The sequence below is a fragment of the Ascaphus truei genome, chromosome 3 (assembly GCF_040206685.1).
Source record: "Ascaphus truei isolate aAscTru1 chromosome 3, aAscTru1.hap1, whole genome shotgun sequence".
Classification (NCBI taxonomy): Eukaryota; Metazoa; Chordata; class Amphibia; order Anura; family Ascaphidae; genus Ascaphus; species Ascaphus truei.
Window position 1 is genome coordinate 269,815,993 of NC_134485.1, and position 17,877 is coordinate 269,833,869.

Here is a 17,877-nt window from a genome sequence, read left to right on the forward strand (position 1 = left end):
AAATCTTCCAGGTTCGAACAAGACGGCTTCACATCATATTGAATACGAGAGGGAGATTAATTAAACTATGCTGCATTATTGCATTAGCAAAATGTCTTCTGAAGAAATATTATGACAAATGATGCAGCATACAAATTATATGATTATTTAACTGGTGGGCACCTGTAAGATTATACAAAAATAGATACTAATACAGCCCATTAAAGTATCGTGGCAATTAAATCTTTTGAAATGAATCCTAATTGTCAAACAAGATGCTACACCAACCATAATACTTTGACAGGTCCTCGGAGATGTCAATCTCTTTTGTAATAATTATTTATTATAATTTGAGTGCTTGATATTTTAACATATTTAAAGAGTAGTGGATAAAGAGAACAGATCTTTCTCATTAGTGGTGTTACGTGTAGATGTTGTGAAGGAAACTCAAAGGAATCCAAAAAGGACATTATAAAATTCTGTTGATAAAGCAAGATTTATGGTTTCTGAACAATGCTAAACTAGCCTGTTAGGACACATGTCCTGTATATGTCATCATTCTCAATGTTTCCATTTACTAGGGGCAGATCAATGCACTTATGACATTTTGTTTGTGATGTCTAGTTTCAAGAGGAGACATCAAAGAAACTACAAAATAAAGAAAGGCAGTGGATTCATTGTCTACAGAATGTATTTATCAATCAGGCACCACAGAACAGGTGAACAGCTCTTCTGTCCCAGTAATACATCTCAAGGATTTAAATCATGTTTGATGCATTTGACCAAGTGTTTTGGGCAAACAGTTTATTCTAGGTCAGTGGATAGAAATACCTTGGCACATTAACCTGAGAACCAGCAATGGTGGTTGATTGAGCAAATTAGGTACGCCGAGATTCCTGAGGACAAAGCATATGGAACTTAAATATGTATATAAATTGACATTTATTAAAATACATATAAAATAAATTAAAATATATTGGCAAGTATATCAATAATAACATGTGTTTAACCTGAACCTTGATTAAGCTTAATCAATAACCTGATAATACTATAGAATATAGAACTAAAGTCCAAATACACTTTGCGATATTGTAGTGGTATCCTGCATGTAATTAATATCCCAAAAATTAGTTGGATACTGGGACTGGACTGCAATAAAGTCCACAGATAATATTTTCCTCAATATGTGTAGAAATGATGGACGATAGTATCCTCATATATTGGATTCTTATTTGAAATTTTACACTTTGGTTTAGTATATGTTGAAAGCTATTTGCCAAGTAGAAAGGAGGAATAATGGCCTCTCTTTAAAAATAGTAAATCAGTTTATTAGTGTGAGCCTTTTCAATTGGAACTAGCATCAGTCTTAATATTTGCATGTAGCACCCTTTGGGCGATGTGCATGGGAAGGTGATTTTTACCTTTAGGGCGAGTTCTTTTATGAGTGATGGTTGGTTACAGGAAGATATAGGTATATCAACTTAAATGCGGTCCTCCAGCTCCTTAAGTGGCTTTTTTGAAAGCAGTGTCACCGGGATGTTTCAGACTGCTGCCACTGCCAGTAGCGTGCTACGCGCTAGTGCAGATACTTTTGTAGAATACAGCTTCACTGCGGAGATCTACTGTATGAACCGCAACCTCTTCCGATCGCCGTATCTACTTGGTACTCCGGCAAGCGTCTCTCTGGATCACCCGCTCTGATATTTCAAGCCACAGCCTTGCCACGGGAATTAAATGGCACACTGCAATCCTCTTCAAATGATGCATCTGTCTGGAAATGTGGCGGTGGCTCTTCAGGCCACCTACTCCATCAGATCAGACTCAGAGCACCACCGGATCAGGTGCTGCTGTTTCCGGCTCCCTCTCCGCAAATGCAGCCGACAGATAGTTTTTCTCTGTGATTTCCGATTTTGGCGCCAAATGCAAAAATCACACAGGTAGTTGCAAATAATTTCTACAAGGGCTCGTAAGGCTCAGGCTTCTCACCCTATGCATTTCACCAATTCTGGCTTCCTCAGGGGTAACACTATTCTTGGCCAGACTTGGGGACTTAACTGATACACAAAAAGTGGAGGAAAATGACGGGAAGACATTGAATAAACATAACACTACAATGTGTGCCAGGTAAATACTTGCATACAGTACAGCTCTCAATTACCATATAACCATTACACTCCTTTTACTTGTTGCTTTCAAATGAAGAGATGTGAAATATCTACTGTAGCTTGATACATTGGCAGAAATGGAGAGATTCGTCAAAGTGTGATAGCTACAATTGCACGTAATCTGCCATTGACTTGACTGGCAGATAAAACGGGATTGTGTCTTTAATTATTATGCCTTGAGAGTTGCATATTCCAAATGACTTATCATTCTAATTTCCAAATTTACAACCCAGGTCATTTATCATTTAAATCAATAACACTATTGAAATGTATGATTGTGAATAACACTACCGAGTTGTATTGCGTGTGGAAAACAGTTATCATCCAGGGATAAAGTTGTATCTGAGAATTGTATGGAGTGCCTTGAAATGGAAAATGACCTGATTAACAAGTTAGACTTTGGACAATTGGGCTAATGATTAAATCATTTAATGTTTGAAAAACATCAAGAATCACATTTTTTTTTTACCACATTCGTGATCTGACATAATGACTTATTTCTCAATAACAGAAATTAATCTTATATACAATCATTCATATGGACAGAATTGACAGTTGAGATTTCTTGGCAATCTCATTGTTTACTCATCACAGCGCAACTTGTAATAAATACCACTGTATAAAATCTGTTTTGTAGGAATGTTGTCTCAAAACATTGTTCTACAACAGTTTATTTTGGAATATTAAATCATTTAAAAAAAAAATATCTAAATCTAGTGTTATATTGGTGAACATGATTTATTCTAGTTGCACCAGAAGATCTCCTTCTCCCACAGTGTCGCCAGGCTTGCAGTGTACAGATTTCACCTGTTGAAGAAATTAAAATGAGGTCAGTCCATATAAGACTTTATCTAGCCATCCAAATACATTGCTTGTCTCTATTATTTCATCTATTTAAAAACAACAACAAAAAACACAGCCATGCCAATCAATGACTAACTTTCTTCTTGCACAATTTATGTTTGTTTTATGTATGATCAGAGCATAAAAAAAACAGCTAACCACCACCAGGTTGGTAACTAACCAGACCCGTCCTTGCCACATGACACCTGTTCTCCGTTCTCTGCACTGGCTGCCTGTAAAATGGCACATTTCTTTAATGATTGGCTTGTTGACATTCAAAGCACTACATGACCAGGGTCCCAGGTATCTGAAAGAGATTATAGTTCCCTCCAGTTCCATTGATCATCATTTATTTTTTGGAGTAAAAACACGCCACCACTTAAGGGGGCATCGCAATACTTTACAGTTAAACAAATTAAAATGATATACAATTGTTTTGTTAGACAGGGAAAGCCAGAAGGAAGAGGTAGGTTTTACACGCAGCATAAACAGTGGTAAAGTAGATATACACCTGAGCTCTGGCCAGTGGTGTAGCTAGACATGCGCGGGCACACGGCTAGACATGCGCGGGCACACGGCTAGACATGCGCGGGCACACGGCTAAAAAAAAATTCAGAGCCCCATTAATATTAATACTGAGGGCAATTTTTTTCTCCCTTCCACCATCCTCTTTCATCATCCCTCCACATCACTCATCTCTCCCCTCCTCCTCCTCATCTCTCCCCCTCCTCATCTATACCCCCACCTCCTCAACATTATCTCTCCCTCTTCCCCTCATCATCACCACCAGCTCTCCCCCTCATAATCATCAGCAATCATCACCACCATCAGCTCTCCCTCTCATCATCATCTCTCCCTATCATCATCTTCACCAGCTCCCCCCCTCATCACAATCAACAGCTATCCCCCTCATCATCATAACCTCTCAACCTCATCATCGCACTTCCTCCGCCATGCCTACCTGTCAGTGGTAATAGACAGACGGGGGGAGAAAGTATGCGGCAGTGAGCCCCCGGTGTTAAACAGCATATGCCGGCAGAGAAATGAGCAGTTGTTACAGAAGCAGAGCAGGAGAGCAGAAGAGGAGCGCACTCTAGCAGCAGACACCGGAAGTAAGAAAGACTTCTGGGTCAGACCGCTAGAGCGTGCACCATCCCCACTTCAGAGAGATGGGCCACTGACAGCGGGAGAGGGGGGGGGGGGAAGAGAGCAGGCACCCGGGCTGCAGCTACGCCCCTGGCACTGGTGGTAGCAAGTTCCGGACCTCTGAAGCTGCATACAAGAAGGCCCGCCCACCCAGTGTAGGGTGCAGTACCATAGGCACGGAGAGGCGGACCCCCCTAAGGACCTGAGCTAATAGCCAGTATCCCTTTGCGACTTCAAATGAGACTGCAGATAGGTGGGCCCTTGACCTTGCAAGATTTTAACGTCCATTACGGTGAACTTGAACCGAACCTGGACGATCACTGGAAGCCAGTGCAGATTGCGTAAGATGGGAGTGATATGCTCAAAGTGAGAAACATGCACCTGAGCTTCAGCGTTCTGCACAAGCTGGAGCTTCTGCATCAGGCACACCGGTAGTTATGCATATAAGGCATTCCCGTAATCCAACCGCGTACACACAATGGCATGGCCCAGTGACTCAAGGTCTATAGATGACAGGAGTGGACGCAAGCTCTGAAGCAGCCTCAGATACAAAAAAAACCCAGGACTTAACAACTGAGGCCACTTTGGCTAATGTGGTGAGACTCTGGTCAAAGAGGATGCCCAGATTATGAATTCTGGGATGTGGGCTGCAGCTGTACACCATTGATTAGGGGAAGCTCGCAACCCCCTGTCCCATACTCAGGTGGCTTGCTGAACCCATAATCATTAGTTCAGTCTTGTTAGGATTGAGCGTCAGCCAATTCATCTCCATCCATGCCGCCACTTTGTCTAGACATGCTGTCAGTGTGGCAACAGCCATGCCTGGGTAGCCCTGGAAAGAAACATAGATCTAGGTGTCATCAGTACACTGGTGGCACTTCAGATCATGCTTCTGGATGATATTGCCCAGCGGTCTTACAAATACGTTGAACAGGACAGCACCAATCCTTGCCAGACCCCAATGGGGACAGGTCCCACTGGCTGAGCAGGAATGAGGAAACACATTGTAAGGTTGGAAATTAGCCAATAGTTGTCGAGAACATCAACATCTAGACCAACTTTCTTCAACAGGGGATGGACCAGCGCCTGTTTCAAGGCCACCGGCACTTCCCCCACAGTGAGGGATCTATTGATGATCTCCACAAGCCACAAGAGCCACTGCATCAATGGTTTCTTTTAGGAGCCATAATGAACAGGGATCCAGGTCACAAGTGGTCCAGCTATGATTGAGGGGAAATGCGGGATTGAGCGATGTACTATTCTAGGACCAGCCTTGCCTGTAGGGTAAGGCAGACCACAGGGTCCAGAGAGGGAAGAATAGTGGCATGGATGCCTGTGATCTTATCATCAAAGAATCTATGAAATTCACTACATCACTCCTCAGTTGGACAAACCATGATGGATCAGCAGTCTGGATAAACCAGGTTGCTCACTGTCCTGAAGTGTTCCGCTGGATGATTTATCATGGAGTCGACCCTCAGGGCGACACTCGGGGAATCTTTGGGTGCCCAGAAACCCTCCTTCCTGATGGTAAGCTCCCACAATGCTTAGCATTGGACTAAAGAAATCCAAAAGGTGCAAGAAAGGACTCCAGTCTTACAAGAAATAGCACTACGTGTTTCGTTGATCCACAACTTCCTCAGGGGTCTTATCTAATGGTATTGCTACTTGATCCTTAAATAGGCAAGCTGCCATCACATGGCTAATCAGAAAAAAACATTAACCTAATTAAATACCAGACAGGTGCATGCAAATGAATCAAGACCTAAATACTTAACGATTAATACCTTTTTTTGTATCGTGTTTTTATAGACATGATACAAAATCTAACACACACTCTAACTGTTGCTCTAACATCATCTATTATCTATAAATATACATGATGACATATTGAGAGACTGATCATACTGGATCAAGATATTTCTCTTTTTAATAACCTAATGTTTACAATGTCTGTTTTCAATATACAGTTTATATTGAAAAAAATCCACAGCCAAATCTGCAATCAATAAAGTTATTAATAGTACAATATTAATAGGCATGCAGCTGACATTGATATTGTAGGCTTTAATCTATAGTAGCCTGTATCTAAATAATCGACTTTAAAATGGGCAGACAGTGGCGTTTTATTCCAGTCCTGCTTATGCTCATGGCATACATTTAGACCCTGAGCTTAACAGCAAAGAAGTCCTAGGGACACTCGAATTAACTCCTGTCTGGTCTTATCTTGTACCACTTTTCGTTCCACATACACAAATTGGGTAGGTTATGGGTACCTGTTGTCTGCAGTTCAGTATTTCTTCCTGTTTCCTGCTTCTGCCTTACCAATCTCCCTTTGTCCACCCTGGAGCTTTGGTTCTTTCCTTTCTCCCTGTCACTCGGTGCAGTCCAGACTGTTTCCCCCTGAGACTGCCTTCTGTTACTTCCTTTTAGAGCATCCTGCATTCTGCCTTGCTTCTCCCTACTGCTCCCTCGGATAGCATTGGATAGCATTGTTTCTCATCTATTTCTTATTTTTATACATCCACAAACGTTTTCCCCGTTAATGTTTCCATAATAAAACATCAACAATTCAAGAACTTACTTTTGTATGAAACAGGCAATTGAGTTAACTGCCTGTCTCAATTTATTAAGCCACAGTAAGCCTGGGACAGAACAGCACCGACCTTCACGTGGAACACTCTAGGGACACCTAATAGTAGGTCCGAACAAATTTAAGCCTCTTAATACTCTTGTGTTTGCTATATATAGGGTATATATTCGCTCTCTGATATACTCCTCAGTACATCTAATCATAAAACTACAAATTATTTGAACTCTATCTCTATTATTCTCCCTGTTGCCTCCAACCATAAACTTTGAATTATTGTAACAAGTCATCTCATATGCGCTATAGTGGATATCTACAGCATCCCAAAAATTGAGCTATACGATTAGTAATAATTGATCACTTCTTGGTCACACCATAGGGTTAATTAATTTTTCTCTTGTAGCAATATTCTTATAGGATAAATATATTTCCTTCTGATATTCCTCATATTTGCTCACTGTTTGAGTCCACACAGAAATAATGTGCAAGGAAACATGATCTCTTAAATAATTGTCTTGTAATAACTGAATCCTTCCCTAAAACCCCCGATGCAAATATCGCCATTCAGGGATACTCCATTTCTAGGACAGATAGGTCAAAGAGAGGAGGGGTGTTATTTTATATTGCAGAAACCTTACAATTTACACTGTTAAATTGCCCCCAAGCCCACCCTATTTTGAAATCCTAGTTGGCAGAATTTGCCTCCCATTTTCTAAGCCATATTGGTTGCTGGCATCAACCACCCCCCTAAAGCCCCTCTACAGTCCATGACTGATATCACCCAGTTTCTTGGCTCCAATTCCTCTCTGAATGAGAAGAGTGAGCTGCGAGTTCTTGGGGATTTCAACTTCAATTGGCTTGACCCTAAAACTACAAAATCCAGATACAAATCAAGTCACTTAACATAACGCAACTCATTTCCCAACCCACCTGGACAAACCTGAAATCGCGCAACCATTCCTTGCTAGACTGGATTTTCTCCTCAAATCCCAGCAGAATCCAATCCTCTGGCAGCCTTCCTGACATTTTCAGTGACCATGCAATAGTGTACTGTGTAAGGATAATTAAACCACCCCAATCAAGCTCTAAAGTTCTCCTCATTAGAATATTTAGAAACTTTAACCCACAACAGTTTCTAGCTGACCTTACCAACTGTGCTTGGCACAGAATCGACTTAAGTCCCGACCCTGATTCTGCGCTCAACTATTTCCAATCCGAGTTCTTAAAACTCTATGATACCCATGCTCCACTACGCAGAATAAGGGTACGGGGGGCCCACCTTCCACGGGTTACAACTGACCTTATAGCACTCTATCAGTTCAGGGATGCCTTGTGGAAAAGCTACGAAGTAACTGGCACTACCAAGGATCTCAATCACTACAGATGCCTGCGGAACATGTGCACAAGGCAAACAAGGCATGCAAAGGCACAATATTACTCTGACAATCTTCACCAGAATACATCAAATCCAGCTAACTTCTGGAAGGTTATCAACAACATATTCCATCCTTCTAACAATCAAAAACCAAGTAATATCACTAAGGTGGACATTAGTCTGACAAACCCCACCGACATTGCAAATGCATTCAATGACTACTTTGTGGGGTGTGCTACTAACTTATTAGCAAAACGCAACCCAAACCACAAACATGAATCTCATCCTGGGAGTACCCATATAGCCCCACCCGTTCTCAACACTGCCCACAATTTTCAATTTGGCCTGGTATCCGAAGACGAGATTACACAAGCGCTCCTCAAATTAAAACTAAGCAGCCAATCTGGACCTGACTTACTACAATCTAAGTTCCTAAGACTTGGTGCCCCAGCCATTGCCAAACCAATTGCTTCCATAGTCAACTCTATTCTGTCTGCAGGTCATATCCCCAAGACCTGGAAAACTGCCAGAGTTGTCCCAATCTTCAAAAGTGGGGACAAAAACACTCTCAAAATACAGACCAATCTCTCTTCTCGCAATACTATCCAAAGTCATGGAAAAATGTGTTCACTCCCAATTAAGCGATTACTATACCAACACAAATTTCGGTTGCCAATTCCAATCTGGCTTTCGCCCCAAACACTCCACCATAACTACCCTGCTAAAAGTTTGCAATTAAATCCAGTGTGGAATGGAACGGGGACAAGTCACTGGTGAAATATTCCTAGATTTTGCAAAGGCTTTTGATACTGTTCATCATGCTATCCTGCTTAACAAACTCCAGTGCTCTGGAATAGGGAAGCATGTTCTAAACTGATTTCAGTCCTACCTATCAGGTAGATCTCAACATGTGTCCATCTCAGGCTCTAACTACAACCCCCTGGATATCACCTGTGGTGTCCCGCAAGGCTCTGTTCTGGGGCCCCTACTCTTCTCAGTGTTCATCAATGATCTTCCCACAGCTTGTAAGGAAGCTTCAATACACATGTATGCAGATGACACAATCCTATATGCACACAGCCATAGCCTCTCCGACCTTGAACACACACTTCAGTCTGACTTTTTGAGACTCGAAAACTGGATTTCCCAAAACAAACTGTTTTTAAACACTGACAAGACTGTAACAATGGTATTTGGGACCAAGACTAAATTTTTAAAGCTTCCAGTGATTGAGCTCCAGATCAGAACTAACGCTAAAACCACCCTAACTCCTGTTACTAGTTTTAAATACCTGGGCATATGGTTTGACTCACACTTAACATTCGGGATGTACATTGATACTCTGACATCCAAAACCTATGCCAAACTAGGGGTACTTTACAGGAACAAATCCTCCCTAAGCCTGCTGGTTAGAAGGCGTATCGAACAGCAGATGCTAATGCCAATTATCGACTATGGAGAAATAGTATACGGCTCTGCACCCCAAACCCACCATAGCAAAGTTGACACCCTCTACAACTCAATATGCCGTTTTGTTCTCCAATGCAACTACAACACACATCACTGCGAAATGCTCAAAGAACTAGATTGGTCATCACTTGAATCTAGGCGCAAAGTTCACCTTTCTTGTCTTGCCTTCAAATACAATCTGGGCAAGCTACCCATCTATCTGAACCAGCTCCTCCCCCCTACCACATGCAGCACTTATCATCTGAGATCTTACTCCAAAAGACTGTTCATGGTCCCAAGGCTCAACAAAGTATCCAGCCGCTCCTCCTTCTCTTACCGTGCACCCCAAAACTGGAACAACCTACCGGAGACGCTCACATCCACCACCAGTTTAAGTTCTTTCAAAACTAAGGCTGTCTCACATTTAAATTTGGTCTGTAACTGTTTCATAAGCCTATAATATATTTTTCCTTTAACTGTGCATGCAATGTCTTGTATATAATGTATACCCTGTTCATTTATATAACTTTATTTGTAACCATGTATTATTTGTCTTAACTCTGTGCCCAGGACATACTTGAAAACGAGAGGTAACTCTCAATGTATTACTTCCTGGTAAAACATTTTATAAATAAATAAATCCATAATAACAAATATTGAATGTATGCCTTTTGGTGCTTTTGGAACACCAGTGCTTGCTTTAGACAAATAGGGGGGGAAAAAATCTGCTTTTCTCTAGTATTAATACAGAGCACTAATCTTACATTTCAACTATAAAAATGTCAACATACCCGACCACTAACCTTAACTGTAAGTTTACTCTGTGCGCTGCCTCTCTAATAAAGTTATCAGCATCTCTTAAAAATGCATTTTTTTTGTGAGACTAGATGATCAATTTCATCATTATGCACAAAGTGAATGATTAGTATACGTGGATATTTTGAAAGTGCAACATAGAATGATACCTTCGCTGTTTTAGCCGCAGTCATGCTGTTCTGCATTTTCATAGCTTCAATTACGCAGATTTCTTGTCCCTCTGATACCTATTAAAAGAAAATAACAGCCAGTTAGGGTCCATGGTATTTCAGTTCTGAACTCCTTTGGCACAATTGAACTCAAAAAAGATATATGATCATGTTCTTTATGAAGCGTTTACACAAACCAAACAAATAAAACAAAGACATGTAAGATAGGCTTCCAAACCACCATCAGATGTTCAGTGAGCAAACACTATACTGCATGAGGTCAAATAATTTAAATATGTGTTGTATTAAATGCTTGACACATCAAATTAGGCAACGTAACTACTATGGTGATAACATTTTTGAATAGCTGGTAAATTAATAAATAAAAAATTAAATAGTGATATGGATAGATTTATTATTAAATCCTCTAATGCTGGTGTACAAGCCTCAGTTAAGGGCGCTCAAAAAAAATGTGGTAGGTACAATCCCAAATGTAAATGTACAATAATAAATCAATTCCACATTTCATATATACAAAATATATCAATAAAAACCAGATAGATAAAAGTCCAATCTTGAGGGTGTTGCTATCTTCAACAGGAGGCAACCCAGGCGATCCACAGAAAAACTATATAAAGATAAAAAAGGAGAGAAGCGCACACCTCATAGTGTAGTATTATTGGCTTTACTAGGCACAAAGAATAAAAATGCACTTACAAAATATCGTGCATAAAGAGCAGAAATTATGTAGGGGGTCTCTGTAGTCTAGGAACAGTTTGGGCAGAGATTTACTTGCTCCTGTTGATGCGTCCGTCCGACTGGTCCGTCCGGTAGCACCTATCTGTTCTCCCGGTGCTTACACACCACGTGGGTGATGCACCACCGCGTCACTCCATCATGACATCACTGAGACCAAAATGACAAGTCCCAAGACAGAGTACGGAGGATGGTTTGAGTTGGAACCAACACTGCAAGCTCCACCAGCTCTCATTTTCCTGTACACCAGTTCCTGCTACACCCACAGTGTACGGAGTCATTGAATAAATATACAAAGGAAACAGCTATGGGCACAACTTTTGCTCCCAGTTTTGCCAATTTAATGATGGGGTTTTGGGAAGAGCATTTTATCTGGAACAATAATCCCTTTTTAGAATTTATAGTTTTTTTATCGACCTTTTATAGATGATATTTTAATAGTTTGGAAGGGTAGTGTAGAATCTCTGGTGTCCTTTTTAGAATACATGAATGTTAATCCTTTTAATTTGACATTTACGTACAATTATGACCCACAAAATAGCTTTCTTGGATCTGGTGCTCTTTATATCCAATGACTCCGATATACAAATTAGAACTTTATACCAAGATGTAGATTGTAATAAATATTTAGACGCAACAAGTAATCACCACCGGAGATGGATAGATAACATTCCTTATGGACAGTTTCAGCAACTAAGAAGAAACTGTTCAAGGACTGAAGATTTTAAAACTCAGTCAAACCATTTGAGAGACACATTTTTATCAAAAGGACACCATAAAACAAATGTTGAAAGAGCCTATAATATGGCCTTACTACTGAACCGCAAGACTCTACTTCGGGAAAAGGTTAACAATAGAAATTATCACAAACAAGATGTTTTATTTATAACTAAATTTAACGGAGCATGAAGAGAAATAAATCAAATTATGGCCAAACATTAGAATATCTTACAGTGCGACACCGTTCTATTTTAAATCCAATACTTTTAACGCTATATATCCCATTCAGAGTTTTATTAATTGCAAAACCAAATTTTATCTTTTAGAGTGTGGATGTGGTATACAATATGTTGGAAGGACAAAACGCAACGTGAAGAAAATATTTTTTTTTAGAGCACAGGGGCAATATTATGAGAGGTGTCGTAACTCATGGGGTGTCGAGACACTTTAAACATGTTCACAATGTGGATCCAAGTAGTCTAAAGCTTATTGGCATTGAACATGTCGAAATAGGAATAAAAGGAGGAGATGGGTTCCTTAAATTATGACAAAGAGAGACTTATTGGATTCATCAGCTAGGAACCTTATCCCCGAAAGGGTTAAATGAAGAGATTGATCTGGCCTCCTTTCTATAGCTTTTAGTTATTTTAGGTTTAAAAAAAATATTTTTTTAAATATTTTTCATCAGACTGTTAGGATTTTAAATACGTCTCTGAATTGTATTTTTAGTTTTTTTCATAATCACACTATATATTTTTCAAGTAAATATAATAATATCTATTGATTTTTACCTATTTGCAATAAATTCCTATTTTAGGAGAATTCTGAGCGATATATTAATAATAAATTAGAAGTTTGCTAGTGGTTGATTCTCTCGCTGTAGTTACAGTTATAAACTACAGTTAATTCTATGTTGCTAATAAGATTGTTTAAATATTGATGTTTTTAATCATTACTAGTAATGTGTTTTATTTAATGTATTATGACTACCAAGAGGATGTCATTTCTATACAGTAATAGTTATTTTATACTCATTCCCTTTGATCTTTTTAAATATATTGTGTCTAATTAAAGTTGTAAGGGAGGTGTATATATAAGGGACTTGCTTGCCAACTGAAGCCACAACCCTGACGAAGAGGTACAGCCTTGAAACGCGTAGGGTGGCTTTTGGTTGGCTATCCATACACTGTGTGTGTAGCAGGAACTGGTGTACAGGAGGAGAGCTGGTGGAGCTTGCAGTGTTGGCTCCAGCTCAAACCATCCTCCGTTCTCCGTCTTGGGACTGCCGTTTTGGTTGCAGTGACGTCTCGACAGAGTGACGTGGCACATCACCCACGTGGTGTGGAAGCACTGGGAGAACAGAGAGGTGCTACCGGGCAGACGCACCAACAAGAGCGAGTAAATCCCTGCCCAAACTGTTCCTGGACTACAGAGACCCCTACATAATTTCTGCTCTTTATGCACAGATATTTTGTAAGTGCATTTTAATTCTTTGTGCCTAGTAAAGCTAATAATACTACACTATGAGGTGTGCGCTTCTCTCCTTTTTATCGTAACATAATTACTATGCAATGAGCGCAAGGTGTTAACGATTAAAACTATATTACTAGAAAAAATAGCATTCCTTCCAAATACAATTACACTGGAGGTATTTTTTTTATACGAGAACTGACCAAGAAGCAATGTTAAAGGATACTATTCCAGTAAAAAATGCAAGACATTTTTTATGGTGAAGTGCTATTTAACTAGAAAAACATTTAATAAACTACTTGATAATTGAATTGGCACTCATAAATAAACTGAATCAGTTAAACGTGTTTTTAAGGTGAACAGAAAGTAAACTTTCTGTTTAACATGTGGTGATATGTTAACCAGTACGGAGACAGGTAAGGAAACCGGCAAATGAATATGACCCCAAAGCCCATTATTATTATTATTAGCATGTTCTTGTATAGCGCTGTTAGTTTTACGTAGCGCTTCCCCGTGGAGCTTACAATCTATTTTTGGGTGCCCGAGGCACAGGGAGATAAAGTGACTTGCCCAAGGTCACAAGGACCCGACACTGGGAATTGAACCATGCTTCAAATTCAGTGCCAGTCAGTGTCTTTACTCACTGAGCCGCTCCTTCTCCATTCAAAAATGTTTCTAACTTTATGAAATCCCAGGCTACATATTCAATGTAAGCAGTGTAAAAGAAATGTATTTTAGTGCTTCAGAAAAGACATGTGGGCGCTTAATCCAATATATAAATTGTGTAGCAGGAAATCTTGTTTATGAATGGAGTTACTTTCTTTGTACACGTATGCTTTCCAATGCTCTGCGCTTGGGGAGACAGGCAAAATTGATTTCTAGGCACGCTGAAGGGTCACATGACATGGCAACAACGGATGCCCCCTCCCTTATGTGCCACGCCGCACACTCGTAAATTGCTGCAGGACAGGCTAGCGCTTCTGCTCAGAGAGTTGGTGATATCACAGTGCTCAAGCATGAGCGCGCGTCGCTGCACCATGGCCGCAGCCTTAGAACCAACATACATTCCAGAAGATATGATCATTATGATTCATGTACCAACTGAAGGCATAACTAAAGTGAGCACTGTACTCACATATTGTGTAGACTGTAGAGCCATCTTAATCCAGGTTGTTTGGCGCTCCGTTGGCGTGCTGCCCATACAACGTATTGATAATAGAAAAAAAAATGGTAGTGGACAGAGAAAAAAACTGCAGGGCTCAAGTCAAAGCGCCATTGTGGGCGTGAAACGTGTTAGAGGACTTCTTTTGCCTCCCTTTTTTGTGATATGGCTTTCGCCTAAATAAACCGAATTTTTTTTATAACATCTTGCACTTTAGCCCTGACGTTTTCCTTGCTGTGCACCTCAATTTTTCTTTTTGTTTCTTCTACATATTCAACGTACCTTAAATAAATAAATCTATAGCCGTCAAGTCTTTTCTACGTTACAATTTTCTATACCATATAACATTTCTAACTTTATAGGCTGGATTCACTTAATACTTTGTTAAAACAAATAAACCAATAAATACATATTGCAAAAAATAAATAAACAATAATAATTATGGAGGCGTTTAGAATAAAATATCTGCTAATAGCAATGGTGGAGAATAGGATTGAAAAACACAATTATAGAATCTTTGGGACTCAAATGTTTTAGATATATGATAAATTATGCTTATTCATTAGTGAAACCATTTCATTTTTTTTTATCACATCTTGCATTATGCAAGAAAATGTGTTCTAGTTTACACAAAAAAAACTGCTCAACTAGAAACTACAAAGAAAAGAAAAAAGTTAGAACGTTTCGTATTACAAACTGACTTATACTAGACGTCTTGTTCCCAAAAACAAAGAAAGCGCTCACAAAGATGCCCATCAAAAGTATTATTAAAACTTATTTTACTGTGTGGGTCCCATTTTCCAGAACAGAGATCACTGGACACAGTCTTAATTATTGTGACAGGATGCTCTCAACGCTGCCTATACAACATGGTAACAAGACCTACAAGTCTTTTTGATAAACCCAATCTGTGCTGATGTTTTTCTGCACTCTATGTTTAATTGGTATAAAGTTTGCAGATCTCCGTTCTGTATCTTTCATTCAGCTTACTGTGTTCTCTCCTTTGACATGGAGGGTCAGGGTTCACATTCGCATCCGATTATCAAAGTAGCACTCATTAGGCAGCAGTCTGCCTTGTACCAAAAGGAGTTAGCTTGAAGGAAAGCTCTGCACACATACCCAACTGATCTTCGCATATTAAGGATGCCTGGATGTGACACGGTATCACCACATTCTGAAGTTTCAGACATCTCCAGCTGATGATTAATTGTGAGTGATGGGAAATAAAATCCAGTAAAGCCAGCTGCTTGCCATGGTCAGCAAAATTGCTATAATGGATATAGGCTGCCAATTTTCCATTTTATTGGCAAGCCTTCCAAGTGTAATTAAGGGAAATTATAAATGATATGGAAATCTATCAAGTCCCATTTATTTTCGGAGAAGTCCTTCCCTGGAGACTTATGTCTAAGCTTATCATCAACTTGGTTGTGCTAAACGATTTCAAACACCTTTTTTTTTTATTTCTAATTAAAACACCTACCAACATCCAGAACATGTTTTATCTACTACTTCTACTATAATCAGAGCAGAAAGCAATTCCACTTTTGTTTGTGAAAGTTCTTGCTGCCTCTGCTGTGTCCCAGCACCCAATCTTGGCGTCCATGGGCACATTTGAGATGCCGCGCAGGAAGGTGATCAGAAAAACAAGAGGGAAATAATATAAAAGCAGACGTGAGCTCTATCTAATAGTGGACATTTATCACAAACCTCTGTTGCTCGCCCAATGTTATTTGCTTTGGAATAAAAGCATGAAAAATGAAATGCAAGGGCTAAAATTGCAGATGTAAAGGATGACTGCACAGTACTCCATTTCTCAATTTCATCCTTCAGAGCCACAAAATGGGGCGATACAGTTACTGGATGAGATTTACAGTAACAGCTGTGGTCTTCCCACACAGGGGAGGAACTTCTAATGGGCTATGGTCTGTTTGGAGCAGACGGAGAGAGCAACGAAGCCACATTCCATTCCATTTAAAGATATGCAGTCACCGTTCCTCACATGCACATTTATCGCTATTATTCACATTCATATTTAAAGAGATCTTAAACCATGTCTATGTTCAAGAAGTTCACTTTATTCCTGTTAAAATGTAAAGGGCCGAGACAAAGAAAATGAATAGTTTAAAAAAAAAAAAATTCACCTAGACTAGTTCTGCGGCAAGAAGAAATGCATAGGAAACGGTGCCAGTGGCATATGGCTCTCTACTGTGCTAAACATTCGTACTAAAGACAGGTTCATCAGTCATTAGAGTATCTGGGTAAAAAAAATTAGCTTCTGATGGATGGTATTTAGAGCTTACCTGCTGCTAATACATTACTAGAGAAACACAGGTTTCTAAACCCACATGACATGAGAAATTGCAGACCATGAAATAAAATACTCGCAGCTACACATCAAGTGCGCCAGGTTATACAATATAATAAATAAGCTATTTTAAAGTTTGCCTAAAATTGGGCCCACTGCAAGGGACCCTGGGTCAGGCCTGCACAGGCCAATTAATGCACAGCACCTGCTGTATAGAAGCAGCACACGAAGCACTTCCGAATCATTTCAGCAATTAAAAGAAAACTGTTTCCTGCCTGTTTTGACAGTAACTGTTTCAATGCAAGAGTAGGCACCAAATCATTATGTGCAGCTAGAAGAAAGAAAAAAAAAAAAAAGTCTTTTTTGAGGGAGGAGATCTGGAGATCGTTGGGATAAAGGTTTAATATGGAATAGGACCCTTCTTTTGTTCTTTTACACTCTGTTCTTCTGCCAAATTAGGCAGAAGGCTTAGAGGGCGTACAGGGGCCTTCCACGGTATCACCTTCTGCTGCCCTCTGGCCCCCTAAAAAGATGGATCAATATCATCCCTGCTGATTTTTCTACAAAAGTGAAAATCCATCAAATACATTTTTATTTTAACACAGGTGCTCAAGTTTAATGTGTTTATTGGGCTCTTGGATCTGAATAGTAGTCGGAATCAAAGTAGTGTACACTGAATATATAGAGTTAACCAAATCTGAATAGATCAAACAGAAAACAGTACATTTTCTCCAGAAAAAGTCATTTTAAAGAGGGTTTAGATTTAAAAAAAAAAAACAAATTAAAAAAAAAAAAAACAACTTTGAGTAAATGCAATAATGGCTTTTGGTGTAAAGAATGACTTTATATTTAATTGATAGTTAAACTTTTTTTTTAACAAACTGTATACATTCTGTAACTCACGGATAAGTTAAAAGTGCACAGGAAGCCAAAAAATAACAGTCCTCATCTA

General features: G+C 39.6%; 1 protein-coding gene across 1 annotated transcript in view; it reads right to left on the bottom strand.

Moving 5' to 3' along the window:
• Positions 1–954: 954 nt before the first annotated feature.
• The window catches only part of PCCA (propionyl-CoA carboxylase subunit alpha), a 421,935-nt gene continuing 405,012 nt past the window's right edge, over positions 955–17,877 (bottom strand). Inside the window, exons 23-24 of the mRNA XM_075590774.1 lie at positions 10,513–10,590; positions 955–2,951 (exon numbers count right to left, since the gene is read on the bottom strand). Coding sequence (XP_075446889.1) covers positions 2,883–2,951; positions 10,513–10,590 — 147 coding nt within the window. The 3' untranslated portion in view covers positions 955–2,882. The remainder of the gene's footprint in view (positions 2,952–10,512; positions 10,591–17,877) is intronic.